Source organism: Argentina silus (assembly GCF_951799395.1).
Source record: "Argentina silus genome assembly, chromosome: 5".
Taxonomy (NCBI): Eukaryota; Metazoa; Chordata; class Actinopteri; order Argentiniformes; family Argentinidae; genus Argentina; species Argentina silus.
The window spans coordinates 820,073-846,537 of NC_139659.1; the positions used below are offsets into that span (position 1 = coordinate 820,073).

At 46.3% G+C, this 26,465-nt stretch overlaps 2 protein-coding genes across 2 annotated transcripts in view; one reads left to right on the forward strand and one right to left on the reverse strand.

The window, feature by feature from the left end:
* The window catches only part of npr2 (natriuretic peptide receptor 2), a 38,834-nt gene extending 22,274 nt beyond the window's left edge, over positions 1 to 16,560 (forward strand). Inside the window, exons 10-22 of the mRNA XM_083669902.1 lie at positions 1,183 to 1,260; positions 3,884 to 3,988; positions 4,624 to 4,695; positions 5,977 to 6,136; positions 6,327 to 6,482; positions 7,073 to 7,241; positions 9,525 to 9,671; positions 10,551 to 10,674; positions 12,897 to 12,965; positions 13,109 to 13,283; positions 14,298 to 14,396; positions 15,480 to 15,571; positions 16,015 to 16,560. Coding sequence (XP_083526028.1) covers positions 1,183 to 1,260; positions 3,884 to 3,988; positions 4,624 to 4,695; positions 5,977 to 6,136; positions 6,327 to 6,482; positions 7,073 to 7,241; positions 9,525 to 9,671; positions 10,551 to 10,674; positions 12,897 to 12,965; positions 13,109 to 13,283; positions 14,298 to 14,396; positions 15,480 to 15,571; positions 16,015 to 16,077 — 1,509 coding nt within the window. The 3' untranslated portion in view covers positions 16,078 to 16,560. The remainder of the gene's footprint in view (positions 1 to 1,182; positions 1,261 to 3,883; positions 3,989 to 4,623; positions 4,696 to 5,976; positions 6,137 to 6,326; positions 6,483 to 7,072; positions 7,242 to 9,524; positions 9,672 to 10,550; positions 10,675 to 12,896; positions 12,966 to 13,108; positions 13,284 to 14,297; positions 14,397 to 15,479; positions 15,572 to 16,014) is intronic.
* Positions 16,561 to 20,634: 4,074 nt separating this feature from the next.
* spag8 (sperm associated antigen 8) lies at positions 20,635 to 24,713 on the reverse strand (the record flags this gene model as incomplete). Its single annotated transcript, XM_083669945.1, has 6 exons — positions 24,607 to 24,713; positions 24,068 to 24,227; positions 23,620 to 23,665; positions 22,261 to 22,375; positions 21,995 to 22,057; positions 20,635 to 20,739 (listed from the first exon to the last, which is right to left on the reverse strand). The coding sequence occupies exons 1-6, from the start codon at positions 24,676 to 24,678 to the stop codon at positions 20,635 to 20,637; spliced, it is 561 nt and encodes a 186-aa protein (XP_083526071.1). The 5' UTR covers positions 24,679 to 24,713.
* Positions 24,714 to 26,465: the final 1,752 nt, after the last annotated feature.

Here is a 26,465-nt window from a genome sequence, read left to right on the forward strand (position 1 = left end):
CTGCCTCATCCACACACACCACTGCCTGCCTCATCCACACACACCACTGCCTGCCTCATCCACACACACCACTGCCTGCCTCATCCACACACACCGCTGCCTGCGGTTTTCTACATCCCACCTCGCTGTCTGGACACACAGCCAACTGGTTGCTGCTGTTGTTAATCTCTCTGTTTAACGAGACCTAGAAGGTGGAGGAATATGAGAGAAACATCAGGCTTTTGAACATTCAGACACACTGTCGTGTGGTTGTGGTTGTGGTTGTTGTTGTTGTTGTTGTTGTTGCGGTTGTTAATTACGTGTACACGCCTTACAATGATTCAACCGTCGGATGAATGCCCACCTCAGTGTAGGAGATCCACAGTGGATTGAAGCGTTCCTACTGAAGTGGATTGAAGCATTTTGTTCCTTTTCATTTGCTCAAAGCCATCCCACCTCACAATGTGGGTCACACAACTGCTATTCCCTGCTGTTGTACCTATCAGCCTGTCATCTGAAGGGTTTCTCTCTGCTCCTCGCTCACCGTGCAGATTCTGATGGAACTGTTCATCTGGGCATTCTGGAGTAGGTGTCAGCTGCACCTGCTCACAGGACAGGACGGGGTTCCATCTCGATGCCAGAATACGGCACCAACTAGCAACTAACAACCCCCTTTTAGATTAAAGTATTTCCACTTAGATTCTTCCCTGTCCTTCCTGGTCATTTCATCAAGGACAAAGACTTGAATGTTTTTGAGATATTGAAATATATTTTATTTATTTATATAAATAAATATAATATTATTTATTTATTTATATTGAAAAATATGTTTTCTCATTGTACTCACATTGCCCGCTCTGTTCATTCAGTACTTTTAATATATAATAATATAATATATGCCAGATAGATGACGCTTTTATCCAAAGCGACTTACCTTGCAGTGAGTGCAAACATTTTAGTATATATGGTCCCAGCAGGAATCAAACCCACAACCTAAGCATTGTTAGCACCATGCTCTACCAACTGAGCCACAGAAGACTACTTTTCAGCTGCAGTGATAGTAGTCTTGTACTTCATCATCTAAAAGGCTAACTGTGCATGTGACACCTCCTTCACATCCTCACGTCCTCACGGTACATCACTCAGTCATCTGTCACTCAGCCCGGACGTCACGGTAACCCCTGTCTCTTCCTCGACACACAGGGCAACCTGGTGGCCATCAAACACGTGAGCAAGAAGAGGATCGAGCTGACCAGACAGGTGTTGTTTGAGCTCAAACACGTAAGTCAAGTTTCAAGTTGTTGTTTTTTTGCATTTTACACCTGGACGAGGATGAGATGGTGCTCATCACACTGAACGGCTGGTACAATAATATAAATATAATTATTATAATATAATAATATATAACATATCTGCCATTTAGTTGACGCTTTTATCCAAAGCGACTTACACTGCAGTGAGTGCAAACATTTCAGTATATATGGTCCCAGCGGGAATCAAACCCACAACCTAAGCATTGTTAGCATCATGCTCTACCAACTGAGCCACAGAGGACCATGCGTTTGTGTAGCGTGTGAATACGATGGGAGAACTACAGTCAGACGACCCTGCAGGCCCCAGTCCCAACCTCTCTAAAGACAGGGTGTCTGGTGTGTCTGGGGTCTGCTGCGATTCCAAGCATGTTGAACCCAAAGCTCTCCGTGCATCTGGTGGGGAGTGGTTCCGACCCTCACCCCAGGGACACTCAGCGCCTCCGCTCCTCAAGGACTGCACAGTCTTTTAATGGAACCAGTTAACCAGAGTCCCTCTCACGTGATTTCCCTCAGGTCTGAATCAGCTGTTGATTAAAAGGCGGGGCTCTAAAACCGGTGGCAACTGCGCGGACCCCCGGGGGGCTGAATACCTCTGCCCTGCCCCCTGTGTTATCCCGAGCCAGCACGCCTGCATTTACGACCCCTCCAGAGTCGTAGAAATGGCCTCTCCCACTGGAGCTGTGCTGTGGTCGAACCACTGTATAGGCCCTGGGGGGGGAGGGGATGGGGGGGGGTGTATACTGAGTCATTACAAGGTTGTTCAAAGGAAGGACTCTTTCTCTCAGCCACAGGAGATTTGTCATTACGGGATCTGTGTTGCAGGAAGGAGAGTTCTGGATCATCAATGCTCCTTCCTCTGACATCAGCAGCTGCCTACAACAGCTGTGAATGAAATGGTCCTTTTCCGTTTTGGAAAATTGCAATTTATGAGAGGGTGATAAGAGTGGAAAGTCGGAAAACCAAAATCAGTTCTTATGAAACACGATGTGGGAAAGGAAATCATTGTTCAAAAGTGACCCCAGAGCAAGATGTCAGTGGGCTTGTATGTTTTAATTGAGTTATTGAGTTATCAGTGTGGTGGATAAGGCTGCTGGAAGATTGGGCTGGCTCTCTCTTTCCTTCTCTCTCTCTCCCCTGTCTCCCCTCTCTCTCTCCCTCTCTCTCTCTCTCTCTCTCTCTCCCTCTCCCTCTCTCTCTCTCTTTCTCTCTCTCTCTCTCTCTCTCTCTCTCTCTCTCTCTCTGCGGCCCAGCCTAGTTGATGTGAGATGTGTTAGCCTGGATGGCTCTGTTCTCCTCCGGGCCGGCGCTCACACACACACACACACACACACACACACACACACACACACACACACACACACACACACACACACACACACACAGGAGAGAGACAGCCGTCTGAGCTGGCAGCTCCTCAGACGCCCCGAGGGCCTGATCGGCTGTCAGGACCCGGCTCATGAAAGAGCCAACCAGATGGGGGAGAGAGGGGCCTGCCAAACCTCCCCCCGCCCCCCCCCTTCCCCCCTTCCTCCCCTCCTCATCCCTCCCTCCTCCCTCCCGTGCTAGCGTTCAGCAGGGGGAATTATATAGGCCAAAGGGTATGTTAACTTCTCCCGGGCCGTGGAACAGGAGCGAGTGACTCCCTGGTTGTTGCTGTTAAAGCAGCTGTCACTCACCTCTGTTTTCGGTGACCCCCCCAAAGCCAAACACTGTACAGGTTATCAACACTGTTCTGGAAGGTCCATGCTGCCTCCCAGAGATGGTTCTGGAAATCTTCCCCTGCCAGTGTTTGGATGTATTGAGATGGAGTGTGTGTGTGTGTGTGTGTGTGTGTGTGTGTGTGTGTGTGTGTGTGTGTGTGTGTGTGTGTGTGTGTGTGTGTGTGTGTGTGTGTGTGTGTGTGTGTGTGTGTGTGTGTATGTGCGTGCGTGCGTGCGTGCGTGTGCACGCATTGACTGAATCCATCTGTTCGTCTCAAAGAAGATGAATTAATGAGTTTATACGTGAACACCACATGTAACTCTTAAACGCGGGGCAAACATAGCACTGCGTTATCTCAGGGCGAAGTCCATCACAAGCCCCCGCGTCTCACAGGATCATTTGTTTTCCGAATTTCCCGTAATATGATTCACTTCTGGAAGAGGTCCAACGTTCTAGAAGGAGAACACGGAACTAACGAGGGTTTGTTTTCCCGCGCGGTGCGTTCACACGTTGGCCTGCCCTGCACTGAGACTCTACCAAGTACATCTTTTCAACACCTCTGCGCTCCTCCCTCCAGCCCCAGGTCCTCAGGACACTGCCTCATTCATAACCTCCGCCAGCAATTTATGCACATGCACATGTGTCAACTGGACGCCCTTAGAGGGAAAGCTACTCAACACGTAGAAGAGACGCGCTGCCAAACCTGACTACTGTAAATAGACTATTCTGACTACTGTAAGTAGACTATTCTGACTGGTGATTCACATGTTGGCACGTCTGTTACCGTTGGATTTTATCGGGATCGTGACTGAATGATTTAAATGGTTGAAAATGTTGTTTGTGTGTTTGTTTGTTTGTGTGTTTGTTGTGTGTTTGTTGTGTGTTTGCAGATGAGAGATGTCCAGTTCAACCACCTCACCAGGTTCATCGGTGCCTGCATTGACCCGCCAAACATTTGCATCGTGACTGAATATTGCCCCAGAGGTAGTCTTCAGGTGAGGCCTTGCATTCTCAACCTCATTCAGTTCCACCGTCTTTTAGCTTGTGTATAATCTACACGTATGATTTATGATAAAATATACAGATATAGATAGATATATTCATCTCTCTATGTTTGAATATACACTTTGAGACTTTTTCTTGGCTTGCCTTTGGGGTTAGAATGACAGCTTGGTGTGTTGGCCAACCATGTAAGTAGGGGACACTACAGAACACATTTAGTACTGTCATTTGCAAACACTTCAGACTGTAAAAATGCCATTTAAAAGACTGATAGCTGTAGTTGGAGTGATGCGGTTGGATGATGCGTCATGATTCAGTTTCCAGTAACTGGTTGTTCTCAGGCCTTATTTGGGCATTTCTGCCCCCAGGGGTCTTCCTTCAGGGTTGAGTTACAAGTTCACATGAAGCCTGGCAAGATAAAAAGAGCACATATGATACATGGCTGTGCCAATCGATCACGGACGCTGGTAGACATTCAAAAAAGAAATGTTTGTGTAGGTTATTACTTGTGTAGTAACAACATTGTATTAACATGTAGGCTACTGTTAGTTTTTCACATTTCGTGTCCATGGTTTGCCCGTCTGTGTAAGGAACTGAGATGTTTGCTGACTAGTTTTTTCTCTTCCAGGACATCTTGGAGAACGAGAGCATCAACCTGGACTGGATGTTCCGTTACTCCCTGATTAATGACATAGTGAAGGTAATGAGACCATTGAGACCAAGGTCTCTGTTACAGGGGAGGTAATGAGGCCATTGAGACCAAGGTCTCTGTTACAGGGGAGGTAATGGAGTCCCATTGAGACCAAGGTCTCTGTTACAGGGGAGGTAATGAGACCATTGAGACCAAGGTCTCCGTTACAGGGCAGCCCTGCATACACACCGCTTACAACGATACGTTGTTTTTGAAGAAGATAGATTGAAGACCCATCTCTTCAAGCTACATCTTAACAGTCCCTCCTAAAGACCGCTTCACCCTCACTACCCCCCCTATACTAACCCTAACCCCAACCCCGAGACCTCTTCACCCCTGCTACCCCCCTGTACAAGGGAATCTCTCATGAGTCTACCCTACCCATAAGTCTACCCTACCCATGGACGTACATACACTCTGTAAGTCCTGTTTGCTTGTTTTGAGTTCACATGGGCACTTTATTAAAGAGAGAGAGAGAGAGAGAGAGACGGAGAGAGACAGAGAGAGACAGAGAGAGAGGGAGAGACAGAGAGAGAGAGAGAGAGAGAGAGAGAGAGAGAGAGACGGCGAGAGAGAGAGAGAGACAGAGAGAGAGACGGAGAGAGAGAGAGACAGAGAGAGAGAGAGTAAGCATTGGCATGAGTCTCAGAATGACCTAAGTCTTGGACAGCAACATAATCACAATCTCACCGCAAAATTCCTTCCGCTTAATCAAACCTAATCATCCATGTATTTTCAGTACTTATTTTTAGTCCTAGCTCTAACAAAGGGTCTCTGTTCAAGATCAGTATCTTGAAAAGATACTATATTGAAGTCAAGTACATGGATCATGAAGTACACAAACTTAATTGCTGTAAAGATCACAGTCCCTGAAGCAGGCAGGAAGGCAGACCTTCCCGAGCACAAGGACCTTGGAAGGGAGAATATTATACACAAGTAACTCCAAATATTGGACTTAACCGTGATGCTACAGTTTCCCATCTGTATTTGGTCCATGCATTAGTTCCATATGTCCCTTCCAAAGGTACTTGAATGTATTTGAAACACTTGGCTCGATGCAGAAATGTTGATGATACTGTGTTTCCATTTCGATCCAGCTGAAAACATATTATTTCCCCATGATCAGATTTGTATGTTTTCATGTATGCTCCCACTGTAGGAAAATGCCATAAAAGCTCTATTTCACGCTCTCTCTCTCTCTCTCTCTCTCTCTCTCTCTCTCTCTATCCCTCTCTCTCTCTCTCTCTCTCTCTCTCTCTCTCTCTCTCTCTCTCTCTCTCTCTCCGACAGGGAATGAACTATCTCCACAGCAGTTACATTGGCTCCCATGGAAATCTGAAGTCATCTAATTGCGTGGTGGACAGTCGATTTGTGTTGAAAATTACGGATTACGGCTTGGCCAGTTTTCGCTCGTCCTGCGAAAACGACGACTCGCACGCACTCTACGCAAGTAAGTCGACCCCGTCCGTCACGCCTCCTCCTCGGCAACGTACGACAAAACTATTTTCTTTTCTTTTTTCTTTTTTTTTGCACATCTTTCCCCCTTCGTTTGGGGTTGAAGCGTATCGCTGCATGTCGGAGTGTAATGTCCCTTTATGGAGAGCTTTTCCAGTGGCTTTGTTTGTTTCCTGTTCCTTCAGAGAAGCTATGGACGGCCCCAGAGCTGTTGATCTACGACAGACATCCTCCCCAGGGGACTCAGAAGGGAGATGTGTACAGCTTTGGTATCATCCTGCAGGAGATCGCCCTGAGGAACGGACCCTTCTATATAGACGGCATGGATCTGAGTCCTAAAGGTGACCCAGACCCACCACTCGTATCTAGGATGAACAGATGATGATCAGGCTCTTTACAAAGTCATCATGGCTTCTATTGATTTGTCAATACCTCACGATCAATTCAACAGCGAGTGATTGTGTGTCATTTTCCACAGTCTGGTCGATTGTTTGTCAGACCGATTGTTTGCCCTTCACCGCCACCCCTTCTCACTCTGACTCATCAACCATTAGTCTTTTTCTCCCTGATTGCATGTTGCCACATCGGTTAAGACGGTCAGAGAATCATGGCGTGAAGGTTTTCAGCAGCACTGGCCAACTCCTGTTCTCTGGGACTGCAGTCCTGCTGCTTTATGTTTCTCTCTGGCACTTCATTGATCCGTCAGTTTCACAGACTGAGTGAACACACATTCATTTCCATGTCTTGTTTCAGTTTCAGTCCCGTGATTGAAAGTCAAGAACAAAAACTCACAGATACTGTCACTTTCAAGGGGTTTTTGTCTGCACATAAAGCTGGTTTATTTCATGCAGGCACGCACACACACACACACACAGACACACACACACACACACACACACCCTAACCCTCTCTCCCCACCTCTCCCTTACAGAGATAGTTCAGAAGGTGCGTAATGGTCAGAGACCTTACTTCCGTCCCACCACAGACAACAGCTGTCACTGCGAGCAGCTGACCTTCCTGATGGAGGGATGCTGGTCAGAGGATCCCGCTGAACGCCCAGACTTCAGCCACATCAAGCTCTACATCACCAAACTCAACAAGTGAGCACAGCCAGGCCCCAAAATGGCTACCCTCTCCCGCATTAAACACAAGCACCACCAGGCCCTAAAATGGCTACCCTCTCCGGTATTAAACACAAGCACAGCCAGGCCCCAAAATGGCTACCCTCTCCGGTATTAAACACAAGCACAGCCAGGCCCCAAAATGGCTACCCTGTGTCGTCTACCGGTTCTATTGCAGTGGATAGAATGTACAGTTGATGGAATACCAGTGGAGTTGATATCGAACAGAGATGCATCAAGGAGAATGAATGGAGGAAATACTGTACATGGATGTGTTTGTCTGATATTATTACATGCGCTGAGAAAGATACGAATATCAAGACAATAATAATATCAATAACAGATTAATATAACAGAAAAAATAACATTTAGATTCTTATCACACTCGAGGCATTTGACATCTGAAAGACAGGACATCTCCCCCGTCTGCCTGTGTGTGTTTGTGTGACTTTCAATATCTTTCCAGTTGTTCTTCCAAGCGCTTCCTACATTATTCATGTGTGTAGTTTGGTTCAGGGGTTTGTGTCTGTGTGAAAGACAGGTTTTCCCATGGGGCAGGGCATCCACTGCTGTACATGTCATACCTGCTGATCTATAATATAACATCTGCCATCTAGCAGACGCTTTTAAACACAGCGACTTACATTGCAGTGAGTGCATCCATTTCAGTGTAGATGGTCCCAGCGGGAATCAAACCCACAACCTAAGCGTTGTTAGCTCCATGCTCTACCAACTGAGCCACAGAGGACCACATGATCTGAGGGCCCCAGCAGCCCTTCAGGATGTGTACTGAGGAGTGACCCCTGTGACCAGGAAAATGAAGTGTTTTATGAGCTACTGCAGGGAACAAGACCCTGGTGTTTGCTTTTCGTTGCTAGTTCAAGCCCTCAAGGCTGCTCCCTTCCCCTCCTCCAACACCCTGCCCCGGTGGTGCTGCAGTTCTGTCTGGATGGTTTTTTTTGTTTTTTACTGTTTGACTGTATTTCCTACGAGGTGTGTGTGTTTTTTGTTGTAACAGCGGGATCACAACACAGGTTGTGGTTCATCACATCGACTGGCGGCTCGGCCACACTGCTCCAACTGTCTCTCTCTCTTAGCTTAGCCACTTTAGCTTAGCAACGTTAGCGGAGTCACAGTGATATACGGCTGGCCATTCCCTCCAGGCCTGTGTCAGTGTGTAGCTGCATGATTGATGGGCTTCAGCTGCACTTAAGGACGCTGTGACAGATACGTGTGTGAGTTCGTCCGGTCTGTACGAGGCCCTTTCACCTAGAAAGGCACACCACATCAATGGACATTTTGCGTGCTATTTTTCATTACGTAAATGTGTGCTGTTGACATACGATGACTGATGTGGTGTGTTATTCTTGGTGCGCGGAGCCCAGGTCTGAAGGACACAGGAATATTCAGGGGTCTTCAGCAGTGGAGTAAAGGATCGCATTTACCCCATATAAGGGAGGCTCATGAAACAGACGTCAAGTTGTTGCAAACTGTCGCCCCGCAATTCAAGTCGCTCTGACCGAGTCTCGAACTTGCGACCTCTGACTTGCCAACACTTGTCTCCTCAAATACCCGATGTTAACCAGCTACACTATTGATCATCTGTACTCAATTTGTATCATGAGCAATGTCCAGTAGCCTTGGACCTGATCATGGGTGTGAGGAAAAATATCAGGCAGCCGTGGCAAGGAAAAAAACTCCACGGGAGGAAGAAACCTTGAGAGGAACCAGACTCAAGGGGGACCCCTCCTCCTCTGGCTGATCCGGTGCTGAACAGTAAACTCATGTGGAATGTGGTCCAGCGTCTACGGTGTCTGTAGAGGGATGATTACCCTTAATGCTGTGGTACTCAGCTGAGTCTCTTTCATGTCTCCCTTCAGTGCTGTGAGCCTTTATCTGCTCTGTGTGGGTGTACAGTCTCTGACCCAGAAGAGGTGTGGAGAGGAGCCAAACAGAGGCCTGTACTGTACACACAGCTACGCTCTGCTGACGACTGACTACAGTGCTGTTTGAAATGCTGCAGAAGGCTACAGGATGCATGTCTGAAACATATGAATACGACACCACTCCTGAGAGGAGCTTTGAGTTCACACAGTAAATTATGTTTATACCAAACACCAAGCAAGCACTTGTCTAGTCTTGATGTTCTCGATGGGCATCGCATCCACAATGACATCATTCTGCTCTGTGTGTGTGTGTGTGTGTGTGTGTGTGTGTGTGTGTGTGTGTGTGTGTGTGTGTGTGTGTGTGTGTGTGTCACAGGGAGGGCAGCACCAGTATCCTGAATAACCTCCTGTCCCGAATGGAGCAGTACGCCAACAACCTGGAGAACCTGGTGGAGGAACGTACGCAGGCCTACCTGGAGGAGAAGAGGAAGGCTGAAAACCTCCTTTACCAGATCCTGCCACAGTAAGTTCTGGATCCCGCCTCACGTTTTATTCTTGTACACTAATGACCAAGTCATAGGGAGCTTCTTTTTTAAATTATTTTTTAAATATATTTTAGGGCATTTCTACTTTATTGGGATAGAGATAGTAGAGATTGACAGGAAGGATGGGTGAGAGGAGGGATGACATGCAGGATATGTCGATGGCCAGAATCGAACCAGGGACCTTGCGATGATATGGTATGCCCCTTAGTGTGCTACGCCACTGAGCGCCCCGTCACAGGGAACTTCTGACGGTCGGAAGGACGAGATTACAAAGGCAATATTCTCTGTGTCCTTCCGTGACCTCGTCATAGTTTGAAGTCCCCGCCGTGCCCGAGAGACGGCCTCGGGGTCGTTCATCTCACTCGTTTAAGGAAGATCCACATTTCTCGTTGCGTTAACGGAGTGGAGAGATGAAAGGAGTGAGGGAAGATGGAAGCCGACAAGCAAACTGCTCATTAACGAGGTTTTAAGCCTCTCTGATAAGACGACAGCAGCAGCCGATGAGGCATGTTCTCCGTCTGTGTAATAAGCTCCCTGTCTCCGTTCTGTCACAGCCCTAATCTGTCCCCCTGTTGTCTGCCTCAGACTTCTGTCCAGCCCCAAGCCTTTCTGACAGACAGAACAAAGCCTGGGAGGAGGCAGATTCACCTTCTCTCATCACATAATTAGACATCACTAGCCGCTAGTGTTACATTATGCTGCACACCTGGTTCTTTTAATTACCTAACAAGTTGAACGAACAATTAATTATGATGAAAGCCGGCTCTGCTGCGACTGTCTTTATTCATTGTGAGTTTTAGCCTCCAGGCCGACTGTTCTGTAGCTGTTCATTCAGGCTGTTCTTCCCGTCCTCACAGCTCGGTGGCGGAGCAGCTGAAGCGTGGGGAAACGGTCCAGGCGGAGGCCTTTGACAGTGTCACCATCTACTTCAGTGACATCGTGGGCTTCACGTCCATGTCAGCTGAGAGTACACCATTGCAGGTACAAAAGCGTTCACTGTCATCACCGGACGACCACTTCGCAAGATTACAGAGACTCTGCGGTTGGTTGTATTCCTCCATGACACGACCAATCACTTGGCTGTGGAATAATGCACTTCTTGAGAAGAATACTTTCCAAGTAAAAACATGTCAGGAAACAGTTTGCCTCAAACCAGATATGATATACTTCCATCATACTCTCCTCAAGACACAGGGAGGAAGATGATGACAAGAACGCTTTAAAACGCTTTAAAATGGCTGCTCACTGTTTTTGGAAGGGGAAAGAACACAAGGCAGGAGTTTAGCTGAGACGTGTCACTTCCACAAGTATTCACTGTTGCTGAGCATCGATGTCTCATACTGTACTGACAAAGCTTTCCCACGCAAAGGCCACACAAACTCAAAATAGTACTGTTGTTGTGAGAGTGAGTATGAGAGAGAGAGAGAGAGAGAGAGAGAGAGAGAAACCGAGAGAGAAAGAGAGAAAAACCGAAATAGAGAGAGAAAGAGAGAGAGAGAGAAACCGAGAGAGAGAGAGAAAGAGAGAGAGAGAGAGAAAGAGAGAGAAACCGAGAGAGAGAGAGAGAAAAACCGAAAGAGAGAGAGAAAGAGAGAGAGAGAGAGAGAGAGAGAGAGAGAGAGAGAGAGAGGCGAGCACGTTGACGCAGAGTTGAGTCACTGGGTCTGAGGCATTTCTTGGAGCCAGAGGAAAACCGCTTGTCCTCTCTTCATTCCAAGAGCAGGCTGTGAGGAACCTGTTGGTGGAATGGTTTTAACCAATCACCTGTTGGTGGGATGGTTTTAACCAATCACCTGTTTTTGGAATGTTTTTAACCAATCACCTGTTGATGGGATGGTTTTAACCAATCACCTGTTGATGGAATGGTTTTAACTGCAATGCATCACCATGTTCTTTTCCCCAAACACTTTTGGTCTTTCTTGAACTTTTAAAAGACATTTCGAAGCACAAGGTCTGCTTTGTGTGCGTCAACGCAACCTGTGCCAAGAATTCAAACAAAGTCATGCTGACTGGGTGTTTATTTTGGAGTTGCAGAGATGTTTTATAGTCTCCAGATCACATCCAATAAATCGTAATAAGCGATATCCTCGATAGAACATACTTGGCGAACGTTACACCCCAGACTGATCTAATCATCCAGATAAAGCGACTTACAAGTACAAGCATACATCTTATTTGACCTTTCAACATGTATTTTCATATTGTTCATAACTAAGAACCCAGCCATTATGCTTTAGTGGCAAATTTATTAAGTGTGGTTGGTGGTCCTCTGTGGTCCTCTGTGGCTCAGTTGGTAGAGCATGGTGTTAACAACGCTTAGGTTGGGGATTCGATTCCCACTGGGACCATATATACTGAAATGTATGAACTCACTGCAATGTAAGTTGCTTTGGATAAAAGCGTCAGCTAAATGGCAGATATATATTAGTGTAATAGATTGAATGTCAGTTCAATTCTCGACACATGTCTCATCTCCATCCATACTACATGTTTCCTCGGTGGAGGTCACTGCCTACCTCTCTATTGAATGACACATTCTCAAATTACTGTCCCCCCCTAGATTAGGTATAAATAAATTAAAGAAATAAAAAGCTCAGAACTAAAACAGTTTCTCTCTGTATATATCTCCTCTCTCTCTCCACCCTGAATCGTCCAACTGGACCGACATCAAAAAAATAAGAAATGGTCATTTATAAAACATGTGCAATTGTTGCCCTTCAGAAACGGGAAGATGTGTTTGGAATGTGTTCCCAATATTGAGTCTGTTGCTTCGTTTTACGCATGCAGATGCGTTTTGTCAGTAAGCTGTCATTTAGTTCTGGCCCCCGTCTAAAGGGGAGGAGGTCGGTGTGGGTTCGGGAATATTTTCATCTGAAGGAACCATGAGAGTTCATGCAGAAACACATCTCAGTCAATCACCAGGGGAAGCCAGATGGAAAATGGCCAGATTGACAGACAGAGTGCGATTTCCATTTTGACATTTTCATGAGTGCCCTTTATCACAAAGGTTAAGTTTGCAACTTGGTGAGGTCTAGGATTGGCTGTTTGCAGCTTGGTGAGGTCCAGGATTGGCTGTTTGCAGCTTGGTGAGGTCCAGGATTGGCTGTTTGCAGCTTGGTGAGGTCCAGGATTGGCTCTTTTGGCTATGACCTGTATTCCTACCTGAGCTGAGTACTAACTACCGTGATCTCTACACTCCCAAGGTCGTGACCCTGCTCAATGACCTCTACACCTGCTTTGATGCCGTCATTGATAACTTTGATGTGTACAAGGTAAAAACACTGTCTCGTTATTCCTTTTAGCACGTTTACCTGTGCTAACTGTGTCCGAAAAATAAAAATATCACATCTCTGTTGTGAGACGGATCCTTAAGGTGCTTTTCTAACGCGTTGACGTTTGAACCTGCTTCCCTCAGGTGGAGACCATCGGTGACGCCTACATGGTTGTGTCTGGCATGCCGGGCAGGAACGGTAAATTACACGCCCGGGAGATCGCTGGCATGTCCTTAGCCTTACTAGAACAGGTGAAAACGTTCAAGATCCGACACAGACCCAATGACCAGCTACGGCTTAGGGTTGGAATCCACACAGGTAACGTATTTTTTTTTGTTTTTGTTCCTGACTATCGTAGGAAATGAGCTAATTCTTCCCTTTCAGTACAGTGTCGTGTTCCCTTCCCCCGGGGAACTGATGTTATATTCATAACTGGATGTTTTTTGATGTGATGAAATGAGCCACGGCTGTGAGGGTACTCCGCTCCCGTTCTGGGCTCTCTCATACTAACCACCCTAAACGCTGTAATAAATCATGCAAATATCAAACTTTCAATACATTATAAGTGTTACACAGTGCATGCAATCCGCCATAACCATTGACAGATTGGTTCTGACAAATAACTTAACTCTGTGATGACACAACGATTTATTATAGTATGGTAAATAGTTGGCTCTTCAAGATGCCGTCTGTGATTCAGTAACACACACACTGTTGTACCTCCCTGCCCCGTGGTTGCATGGTGTCATTATTCTGTAATTACTGTGTTATAAACGGTAGTGGAATGTAGTCCCTTATCAACTGTAGCTGAATGAGGATGACAGATAATGATAATATCTTGGTTTTAGGACGGCAGTAGCTACACTGTTTGGACCGGATGACCCCCCCCCCCCCGCCACCGCCCCCGGCCCCGGCTCAGGCCAAGACTCTTACTCTAAAACCAAGCAACCAAGTTTTTTGTCCCATAGTGCTTTGGAGTTTCTCACGCAGGCAGTATTTATACTCGTATTCAAACACTTGACATCAACCAGGCAGACAGGCCAGGCGTGGGCGGCGCTCAACGCAGTCAATGTGAACGTGGTCTCTGTAGTTCAATCATCAAAGAGGATGATGAAGAGAAATGATTCAACTACAAAAACTACAAACCAATGTTCACCAATGACCCAATGAGCCTCTACCACGCGTAACGTAACTAAGCCTGTGAGACGATGACACGGTGTATTTACTGTATAATTCCATTATATTTACTGTAACTGTCTGTGTTTCTTTTACTGCAGTGTATTTCCAGTGTATTTCCAGTGTATTTACTGTGACTGTCTGTGTTTGGTACAGGGCCCGTCTGTGCTGGAGTGGTGGGTTTGAAAATGCCCAGATACTGTTTATTTGGTGATACTGTTAACACAGCATCTCGGATGGAGTCGAACGGAGAGGGTGAGTGTCAGGTTCACATCGCACCGTGTTTTGGTGACTGTCAGCGCTTCTGTAAACAGTTCTTATGGAAATGCAGCTGCTGGAAAACAGAGTCAGAAACATCCTATAATCAAATTGGGAACATACTGTATATGGTTTTCTAGCTGACACAAACTAAGACAACTATTAAAGTGCTGATTATTTTCAGTTGTATTTATTTTCTGTGGTATTGACTTGGCTGTGGATTCCTCTCTCTTTCTGAGCATTCCCTGTTGTATTGGGCTCATGCAGCGCTACTGTTGTGAGAGACTAGTTTCTCTCCATTGTTTCCTGACTACATTAGAATAATGTCATGCGTTTGACCCTCTGTGCCATCCAATTATTTCAGTTATAAAACCATGGACTAACTCCTTCCACATGGAGTCAGGGTACATCCAAACACCAAGGGTAGATAGAGTAATAGAGATGGTCTATGAGGACCAGGGCCAAGCAGGACTGGTAGGACGGGCAGCAGGTCTTCCTGGTATCAAATCAAACCAAATCATATCAAACTGTATTGGTCACGTCCATCGCTCACAGCCGTAACTGACATAGTGAAATGCTTTGGGATCCTGTTCCTCGTTCAACAACGATCAACAGCATTGTGTGGTGAAGAGCAGCACCGTGGGGCGACAGTGAAGCTGAGGAGACAGACCTGTGAGCCCTGCGCCATCTTCCTCTCTGAAGCCTCTGGTACTGTGTGAGCGACTCATCACACGTATTGATTAACTGACTCACTTCCTGCTCTCTGCTTCCATTGATAAATATTTGATTACACTCGTGCCCAGACCACTTCCTCTGAGATGAGCCATAAAGGCTGCAGTCGAACATCTCAACTATAGTGGTACAGTAGGAGCTGGACTATAAACAACGACATTCCTGCCGTGAGGGTTCCACTGTTCCTCTCCACTGACCGCGCTTCCCTTTACCTCGAGAGACACCCGTACAGATCAGCCACTCCTGTAACCGACACGGTCTACACAGACACTTGTCACTGATTGGCCACAGTGGCACTCTGCACTCGACAGTGATTGTCTCTGGTCTGTCTCTTGATGTGTTCCACAGCCTTGAAGATCCACGTGTCTTCAGCGACCAAAGAGGTGCTGGATGAGTTTGGTTACTTTGATCTCCAATTACGAGGGGATGTGGAGATGAAGGTAAGGCGACAGTGAATTATGTACATGATGGAATGTCTTCATGTAATATATATATATATATATATATTTCCATGTCTGAATGGTGATATATGGTCTGTTTGACCCCCATCTCATTCCCTACCTCTGTCTTTGTGAGGAAATGCAGTGCAGGTCAATAGATGGGCTGGCAGCCCTGGGCCTCTCACATTACCAATGTCGTTAAAAAAAAAAGAAGAAAAATAGATGGCCTCTCCCGTAGAAGTTGATAAAAACATAAACTCAGGTTATGAACCGTATATGTACCGTATGTATACTCTCAGGAGAGGTCAGAGGAGTTTTAACAGGTCAGAGCGACTGGCAGGGTCACCCCTTTAAAGAAGACTATCCCCCCCCCGCCCCCCCCCCCCCACCCATCCCCCAACTCGTCTCCATTGATGAGTGTATTGATTTCTGTGCTTTTCCAGGGCAAAGGCAAAATGAGAACCTATTGGCTGATGGGGGAGAAGACTGATGTGTATGTTATCTGAGAGGCTGCTGCTGAGGCGACCCCACGGAGCCGACACACCGCTTTATTTGTTCTAGAATAACTCCTAAAGGTGATTCCCGCCCAAAAATGCAAACAACACCATACTGTATTTACCAAATTAGACATTTTTTGAAATTCAAAGGGAATTCCAGGTATGTTTAATACCTGCATACTTCAATTGCAAAAATAATTGTACAAACGTTTTTTTGTATGAAGAATCTTTCTGTCTTGAGAGTGAGTACTTTTGATGATGATGAATTCTTATTTTTTGTGCTTTCTATATTAGATTTGTATAATGTGTTTGGAAGTCAATGATGTATTAATATTTACATTCATAAGGATGAGGGTACAGTGTTATTATGGTCAATGTCAATAAAGAGGTCAGAGTTCCACAGTGGTGTTAAAAAGTACAAGATGATATATGTATATATGTATATCCAAGATATTGTAAGATATTTTGTTCAATAAACTGAGTAAAATACAACTGTGTTCAATTTATTTTCATTATAAAGGGGTAATTACTGTTACAAATTCACTATTTATGTGTCTGCCCATATGAACTTATGTATCTGGGCCATAATCCCCTGATAACACTTACCCAAATATTCTCTCCTAAATTTAACTGAGAGAGAATTTGTAATTGCCCTTTCGCCGTTCTCTAAAAATATCTAACATCTCACTGGAGTTTGACATGGTAATGGCTGGAATATCTAACATCTCACTGGAGTTTGACATGGTAATGGCTGGAAGCGGTACACTTTCTCAGAGTGAGAGTGTTTAAAGGTGGGTGTAGGGAAACCCAGCCCACGCTCTGCACACACACAGCGTGAGACCTGTAGAAGGCTGAATGGCCCTTCTGTTAAGATTGCTAAGGTACCTTGGAGGTTTAATAGTCTAATTATAGCATTGTCCCTTTCAGGTCATTCCTGTACCTTTACTATAACACCTTTCTATAGTGGGTTTTACCTTACATACTGTATTTTAACTACAGTATACAAAGCTAATTATTCCTTCATCAGCATCTGATTTCTTTTCTTTGCTCCCAAACACCCAGATGTAACACATTGATATGATATGCACTAATTGCATTGCATTGACCAAAGCGTCAAACATCAATTCCATGAAATCCCCAGATGCATAAGTGAGCGATATCTCCTGCAGTGTCACATTGCTACATCTTCATAACGGCTGTGACTGAGGCTGTAATTAACTCTGCAGATGTGAACTTGGGAGGGTTAGAGAGGCAGAGGAGGGAACAACGAAGCAGCTTGGATCAGGGGGAGCAGAGATTAGAGATTATTAGGGTGAAACAGCTGTGTGTGCTGCCACGATGACATCATCCAGTCATTAGGAGGTCCATTATCAGCTGTGGAATGGCAGGCTGTGTGTGTGTGTGTGTGTGTGCGTGTGTGTCTGCATGCGCATGTGTGTGTGTGTGTGTGTGTGTGTCTGCATGCACGTGCGTGTGTGTGTGTGTGTGTGCGTGTGTGTCTGCATGCACGTGTGTGTGTGTGTGTCTGCATGCACGTGCGTGTGTGTGTCTGCATGCACGTGCGTGCGTGCGTGTCTCCTCATCTCTGCAGGAGAACAGCACAGCTTCCCTCCTGTGTGAGTGTTAATTACCGCCCACTCCCCGGTACCGTGGTTGCGACCGTTACCGTGGCTGCGACCGTTCCCGGTAGCGATGTCACACCGTGAGCAGAGGAGGTAGGAGCAGCGGAGGTAGGAGCAGCGGAGGTAGGAGCAGCGGAGGTAGGAGCAGAGGAGGTAGGAGCAGAGGAGGTAGGAGCAGCGGAGGGAGGAGCAGAGGAGGTAGGAGCAGCGGAGGGAGGAGCAGCGGAGGGAGGAGCAGAGGAGGTAGGAGCAGAGGAGAGAGGAGCAGCGGAGGGAGGAGCAGCGGAGGGAGGAGCAGAGGAGATAGGAGCAGAGGAGGTAGGAGCAGAGGAGGGAGGAGCAGCGGAGGGAGGAGCAGCGGAGGGAGGAGCAGAGGAGGTAGGAGCAGCGGAGGGAGGTGCCGTCTGAACACGACTACAGTCACATGATGGCCTTTCACTTCACAGCCCGGTAACACTGTCATATGAGGCTCCTGTCACCGCTCCTCCTGAGAGGACGTGGCGTGTGGTACAGGTGTGTGGCGTGTGGTACAGGTGTGTGGCCTGTGGTACAGGTGTGTGGTACAGGTGTGTGGCGTGTGGTACAGGTGTGTGGTACAGGTGTGTGGTACAGGTGTGTGGTGTGTGGTACAGGTGTGTGGTACAGGTGTGTGGTACAGGCGTGTGGTACAGGTGTGTGGTACAGGTGTGTGGTACAGGCGTGTGGTACAGGTGTGTGGTACAGGTGCGTGGCGTGTGGTACAGGTGTGTGGTACAGGTGTGTGGTACAGGTGCGTGGCGGGTGGTACAGGTGTGTGGTGTGTGGTACAGGTGTGTGGTGTGTGGTACAGGTGTGTGGCGTGTGGTACAGGTGTGTGGTACAGGTGTGTGGCGTGTGGTACAGGTGTGTGGTGTGTGGTACAGGTGTGTGGTACAGGTGTGTGGTACAGGTGTGTGGTGTGTGGTACAGGTGTGTGGTGTGTGGTACAGGTGTGTGGTGTGTGGTACAGGTGCGTGGCGTGTCGTACAGGAGCAACCCGATGCTGTTCAGGTGCATCCAGACGAACTGGACGTGCACTCAGGTCATTGTTTTACCCTCTTTAAGGAACTGCTGCATCTCCAGTAGAAATTCATCAGGTGGGAATTCAAGTAATCAAAGGCTTGTTGTTGTCTGATGAGGGGACAGGGCTTTCATTGTCATTCACTGGCTTTCATTTCCATGGGGGGGGGGGGGGGGGGGGGGGGGGCACTGAAGGCGTTCGCACGGCACGGATGTTCTGATCACAATCACATCTGTACCGAAGCAGACAGAGGCATTTCCTCCACAGAGAAAATATACTGTGAATTAAGTAAATTAAATTAATTATCAGGCTACACATTTATGGATAGAACAAGGCAAACATTAGCTGAATCAAATAAGTGAAAATGAGCAGCCAAGTTTACTCAAGGCAGTATTCCCTTCATCACATTTCGTTTTAGATATTAGGCGATATATTAAATCTCTCTGGAAGTAAATGACACAAATGTTTCAGACAAAAGATGGTTTCTTCCCTTCTTATCCCACAAGGTAATGAAATGTGGGGGGGGGGGGCGTAGGGGGGGGGGAGGGAGCTGCATAAATGTCGACTAAAATGACTTGTTGCCATAGCTACCTCCAACTAATCCATGCTGAAAGCCAGGGGAGAGGAACACCATGTAGAATTGTTTTCAGATTGACAGAACACACATCTGAATCTGAGCCATACTCCGCGTGTGTGTGTGTGTGTGTGTGTGTGTGATGTAGGGAGCCTGCCACAGGAACATCAATAACATGTCTGACATGTGTACGGTGGGGGTGTCTCCAGCTGTACTCCCCTCTCTCCTCTCCCCTCTCCTCTCTCTCCTCTCCTCTCTCCCCTCTCCTCTCCTCTCTCCCCTCTCTCTCTCTCTCCTCTCTCCTCTCTCTCCTCTCTCCTCTCCTCTCTCCTCTCCTCTCCTCTCTCCTCTCTCCCCTCTCCTCTCTCCCCTCTCCCCCCTCTCCTCTCTCCCCTCTCCTCTCTCCTCTCTCCCCTCTCCTCTCTCCCCTCTCCTCTCTCTCTCTCCTCTCTCCTCTCTCCCCTCTCCTGGTACTAATGCGTTTTCTTGTCATGTGTCGGAGGACAACAGCCAGATCAATGTTGCAGTGCAGGAGGAAGATGTGCAGGAGGAAGATGTGCCTTTCTGTTGTTCAGCGCCGGTAATTAGAGGTTACAAAAGACGACGGCGAAACGAGAGAGAACAGGACCCTGGGAGAACAGGACCTCCAAACAAATGACAGTCTGGCAGCACAGACGCTGCCTGCCCTCCACCCTCCCTCCCTCCCACCCAGGCTTGTTTTCCTTTTAGACTTTGTGTTTGTGTGCTTTGTTGCGTCTTTGCGCTCGTCCTTTGTGGTGGCTGCAACTGTGTCATTTCACCACAGGGATCAATAAAGTACCTGTCTGTCTGTCTGTCTGTCTATGAACAAACTAAACTAATAAGCAAACTAAAATAATGATCTTCTGACACAGTCTTAGTATAATGAATAATGAACAAAAGGACACCAAATTCTGAAGGAAATAATTATCTTGGGAAAATTAGCTACACAAAAAAGTTTCAAAACGTATGTTGTCTTCTGTGTGTTTGTTTGTGTATACCGTCCGAGCGATTCCTCAGGCACTCCATGGAATGGTCCTTTACACTGTATTGTCACTTTATTGTGTTGTTCCTACGTTACTGCATACATGCAACTTCTAGTGAATCATCTGTTGAATGATATCGCAGAGGGAATTACTTCCAAGAGATGCTACTGTAGGAAAATGATCAAATGTAACTAAATACAGGTATGATGCAGATACAGTGTTTGTAATAATGAAGCAAGGCATATTACTAAACAATATCATGGAAACATCATTTAATAAATGTTCATAAATGGCATGATGTGTCTAATGCTCACAGTGGGTCAGTTCTCAGGGTGTGGAGAGCACGGGGTCATCCAGCTGTTCACCGATGGGTGTGCTGAAGGCAGCGTTCTTTTTAAACGGGGTGTCCCTGGTCCTCACATCAGTCACTCTCTGAGACACGGATGATATTAGAATACAGAACATGATATTAGAATACAGAACATGATATTAGAATACAGAACATGATATTAGAATTCAGAACATGATATTGGAATTCAGAACATGATATTGGAATTCAGAACATGATATTACAATACAGAACATGATATTACAATTCAGAACATGATATTACAATTCAGAAAGAAGAGCTCATTGTAATGCATGGAATGGGATGAGGAATGCCTTACAATGAACCCATCCTCTGATTTCTACCTCCACCAGCCTCCACTGGTGGTATTGAACTATCCTAGTGTGGGTCCATGGTGCTGTAGGTGTTTTAGATGACTAATGTTTTGTTTTTGTTTCAAAACTGTACAGCATTATCAGAGTACAGGGAGACGCTTGCCTGCTGTGTTTACTCCTGTAGTCCGTCTTAAATAGACAAAACTAGGCAATAACAAATAAGACAAGTTACCAGCTGGCAAAATTAAATTAACTGTCTTATTATTGAAGGGCTTCTTGAGACTCCATTCAAAATGTAGGTGTATCGTTAACAGCCAACACACTGACCAACATGTGCTGAATCATTTTCATAGGTTTACATCCCAACCTCAAGCGGCGGTAAGGACAAGCGGCCAGTCAGGATGAGATATGTGGATCGCAAGAACAAAGAACCGATCTGGAGAACACAGCTGTACTGTTGGAGCAGGTCAGAGCAGATGACTGAACAACACCTAAGAATAAAAAGCTTCTGGTTCTGGTCTCCTGATTCTCCCTGACCTTGGTCATAGAAATGTGTTAGAAACCTATTTATTTTGTCCCACCTTCTTATCCAGGAACGCACTACTGAGACCCGGGGAGTTGGAATGTGGGAGGTATCTTTCAGAAATGTGTTGGATTTTCTTTTGTCAGGAGGAAGAGCGAAGCGCATACTGCACAAAGACTCTCTCAAGGCCTCCTCCATACACTCCAACAGACACTAACATCACCGTTGTGATACAAATAATAAAGATATGTTGTTATTGTGGGATTCCTGTTCATTCAATGCGTCAAATTGTTTATATGTAAATACACCAATAAATAAGTACATGATATAAACGTAAAAGAAGAAAAAAAGAAAAAAGAAGGTATTTAGTTTAGTGTTGACTAGATTATCAAGCATTTACCACGTAATGGTGCAAACACTCTGCTCTGCTCTGCTCTGGAATCGCAATTTAGAGAAAGAGGAGGTATGTAAATGGAGGTGAAATGGAGTCGTCTCACAAACCTGTATGTGGTGATAATTCTCGCTCCAGAAGGTAATTGCCTGGTCTCTTTTGTGGTTATGTTCCTAAGCACAGCAAAAACAAAGAATGCATTACAAATTTAAATAAAAAAAATAAAATAAAAATAAATGTACTGCTGATGTTGCGGGCAGTAAATCTTGCAGGAAACCTGGAAAATTCGAAGGCGGTCTTTTTCTGGAACAGAACAACAGTGGCTCTCTCACTATGCAGGGCATTATGTTGTCATGTTCAGGGAACCCGCGTGTACCTTTGTAGGGTAAGGTAAGGATGACTGAAAGCCCTCCACTGTGAAGTCCTGTTTGGTGGTAGAGCGGTAGTCAGTTCTGGCAGGGTCTGGGTTGAACTCTGCATGTGTCTGTTCACTGTCAGATAGAAGAGCAAGACAATATCAGCCTGAGAACCATCACAAGCATCCTTATCATTGTTTCTCCGGTGCTCTGGCATTTCCCCCCCCTGGCATTTGCACATGTTATTGCTATGCAACTGGAATCTATATTTACCTTATCTTAATATTACACCAGGAGCTGCATTTCTGTGTAATGCCTTTGTGGTGATGTAATATACTGATTGTATAGCTTGCATTAGGCTTTAGCATGTGTCTTTTGCACAATGAACTATAGTAAATTACCATCTGTGTTGTTCAAGTTATAATTTGGGTGTGAAATTCACTGTCATGTTCTTTCATAATCTGTTTCCACAGATGCTGGTTCAGGGACGAAGTTGAGCAGATTCCAAGACGTGTCGATATGTTGCTCTGACATTTACTCACAGCATTTTACAAGGAGGAGAAATGCCATGGAAAATAAAAACACAACACTCTCCAAACCACTATTCTGGCTGGAATCTACCCACACGCCATAAGACTGCCCTCACCCACAAACACCCCCCCCCCTGCACAACCCTCACTACCTCAACCCCCCCCACCCCCGGCTGCTGTTGAACGGGGAGCGAGATCCCAGAGCGTTTCACAATGTCATTACGGCTGTAGGCTGTGCGTGACAAATCTAATCTGGTTTGATTTGAATCAATTAAAGGGGGTCTAATGTAACGCTACTTATTTTAACGTGTGTTCTGTTTGTCATCACAAACTAGTTAGCCCAGATTAAACCTTTCAGTTCCTCCTTAGCCAACAAACAAAGGTGGGTGCGTATGGTTCTGTTTTAGTTAGTCCAGTAAAGGTCCAGCTCGGCAGGACAGTGGCTCTGAGAGACGGTCTCTCCTTGAACCATCAGTTTTTAACCATGTTCCTTTTCACACCCAGTCTCTGGACACAGTTGGGGCCACCTGTCAGGCATGGTGACCACGTTGGGGCCACCTGTCAGGCATGGTGACCACGTTGTTGGGGATATATTCTATTAACCGCATTACAATACAAATAAATGTTAAATCACATCATAAAGTCTCATCAAAAAGGACAACATTTTCATTCATTGGACTGTAAAACTAAACAAGACTTGTAAATATTATATCACTTTCCACCCACCAGTTCCATGAACAATGTTGTCACGCCTTGCAGAACAAATCACACCCTGATTAAAAAGCCTTTCAGCCTGAACGTGATTACATCATCATCATCATACAACAACTACCATGAAAACAAACTCACCTTATTTGCTTGAGTAGGTATTTTTCCAAAAGTTCACTCCTAATTCCTGCACAAATAAAACATTGAAAACATAACACACAGTCGTATTAAGAGGAGGAACTTCCCAGGGTTCTATCTGGGTGTAATACTGCTCAGGCACATTCAGTTCTGAAGGTTATGAGAGAATCTCGGTCCAGCAACATCGACTTTGCAAAAGCACTGAGAACAGCCAGTCCTCGGGGAGGGCAGGTCACCTTTTGGTGAATTATTCTACATCTCCATGGTTGAATGATGTTACCAAGTCACATGGCATCTCACACAGATGTACAATGAAACTATTCAGGCCTGGAGGCCGTCCCTGCTGCAAGCCTGGTCACGGTCAAGGTCCTCAATTGAAAGTGGCGTAAGATGAATCACGGTGACATGATAAGAGTTTTAAAGGTATTAAATCTTCTTGTTCTGTACGTACCCCTCTGTCTGACCCCCGGGCCCTTAGGGGGGGTAAAGGAACTCTTCACTGTGCTGACAAATTGAACTGCCAGTGATGGATCCATTGTGAGGATCCCTTTATGTCCATGCTTGTGGATCTGCTCCCTGGGCAACTCATGGTCAAGAACGGCTGTGGCCCTCTGGATTAAAACGTTTTCACATTGTCATCAAAACAGCGTTATTTGTGTGACCGCAGAGTCGAGGTTTTCAATGATGATGTGCAATTAGCGACATTAGCCTCTGTTAATGACAGACCCAGACATACTCAACTCTCTCGCTCGCACACACATACACACACACACACACACACACACTTCCTCTCTGTCTTTCCCTGCCTCTTTCCCTGCCTCTTTCCCTGCCTCTTCCCCTGCCTCTTCCCCTGCCTCTTTCCCTGCCTCTTTCCCTGCCTCTTTCCCTGCCTCTTTCCCTGCCTCTTTCCCTGCCTCTTTCCCTGCCTCGTCTCCACAATATTATTTGTTGTCAAACCGCTTCCTACCAGCTAGCCGCTAGCTAACTCACCTCCTCCACCCAGTTATCCAGCAAACATTTTCCAATCGATTTTTGCTCCACTGAGGCATCCAACGCATTCATTGTTTTTTCATCGGTGGAAAAACGCAACAATGTGTTAGATATGTTGTATGTCTTGAATAAAAAACCCCGAGGATAACTTAGCTAACAGCTAGCTAGCTCTTTACAACGATGTTGTCGGAATTGTAACCATGACAACCGTAACCCAGCGGCACTGTGACGTCATGCACCATTGATTCCACGCTGGGACGCCGAGCGTTCCACAGACACGACCAACACCGTCACCTCAACACGTCACCTCAACACGTTACCTCAACACTTACCTCAACAGGTACCGCGACCAACACCGTCACCCTCAACACCTTACCTCAACAGGTAACACGACCACCACCTTCACCCTCAACACGTTACCACGACCACCACCTTCACCAGGTAACACGACCAACACCGTCACACTCAATACAGTCACCTTCACCAGGTACCTCAACAGGTAACACGACCAACACCGTCACCCTCAACACGTTACCTCAACAGGTAACACAACCACCACCGTCACCTTCAACACGTTACCACGACCAACACCGTCACCCTCATCAGGTACATTTACATTTATGGCATTTAGCAGACGCCTTTATCCAAAGCGACTTACAGCAAATAAATGTGTTTAAGTAAGTGAATCATCTATCCATCAGTCATCATAAGATAAAGGAATCAGGCGGCTCAGGCGGTGACAGAAACAGCATGGAATTGGAAGGTGGATATGGACAGGTGTGACAGGGGAAGAACATTATGTGACCACTTAGGTGAGATGAGGAGTCCTGTGCCTCCTCCTCGACCAGAGAGTCTAGGGGAATGAGAAAAGGAGTAGGCGTCAGAGAGGGCTGCCGGAGTAGCTGTGTTATCAGGTGTAATCCATGTCTCTGTGAGGGCAAGGAAGTGGAGGGACATGAAGCAGGCATAGGCTGAGATAGCCTCTGCTTTCCGGACTGCTGACTGGCAGTTCCAAAGTCCTCCCGTGACAGTGAGGTCGTGGTCAGTTGAGCATGGTGGGTAGATTAGAAGGGATTGGAAGGGTTGCGAGTGGGGGTGTAGCATCGATGTGTCCTCCTGAGGGATTAAATAACAGGAATGGGGAGAAAGCACATTGTGATATTTGCTGGTATAGAGAGAGGGTTTGTGGGAAATACAAGATGTAGGTAGCACTCAGTACACTCAGAGTAATGAAAAAACAAAGTAGTAGAATAAAAATACTTAGTAGTTTGGCCTTCCTCTCAGGACTCCACAGATAGACTCCTTCGTCTTCATGTCAGGAGGCTGTCACTCTGTGATCATCACAATATAAATGCAGATTCTGTGATTGCTGATGACTAGCAGGGTAGCATCCCCTCCCACCTAACGATCAATTAACGACCAGACAGGTTTCACTACTCACTCAATCATTCAGGTACCACAACCAACACCGTCACCTTCACCAGGTACCTCAACAGGGAACACGACCACCACCGTCACCCTCAACACGTTACCTCAACAGGTAACACGACCAACACCGTCACCTTCACCTTCACCAGGTACCTCAACAGGTAACACGACCAACACCGTCACCCTCAACACGTTACCTCAACACGTTACCTCAACAGGGAACACGACCAACACCGTCACCCTCAACACCTTACCTCAACAGGTAACACGACCAACACCGTCACCCTCAACACGTTACCTCCGTCAGGCCTCAAACACTGACCAGGAACGGACAGGTCAGTAATGAGGTGTTGTGTTGTTGTTGTTGTTGTTGTTGTAACAGGCTAGCTAAGCTAAGGAAAATGTGTTGGCAAACTGATGTACTGAATATA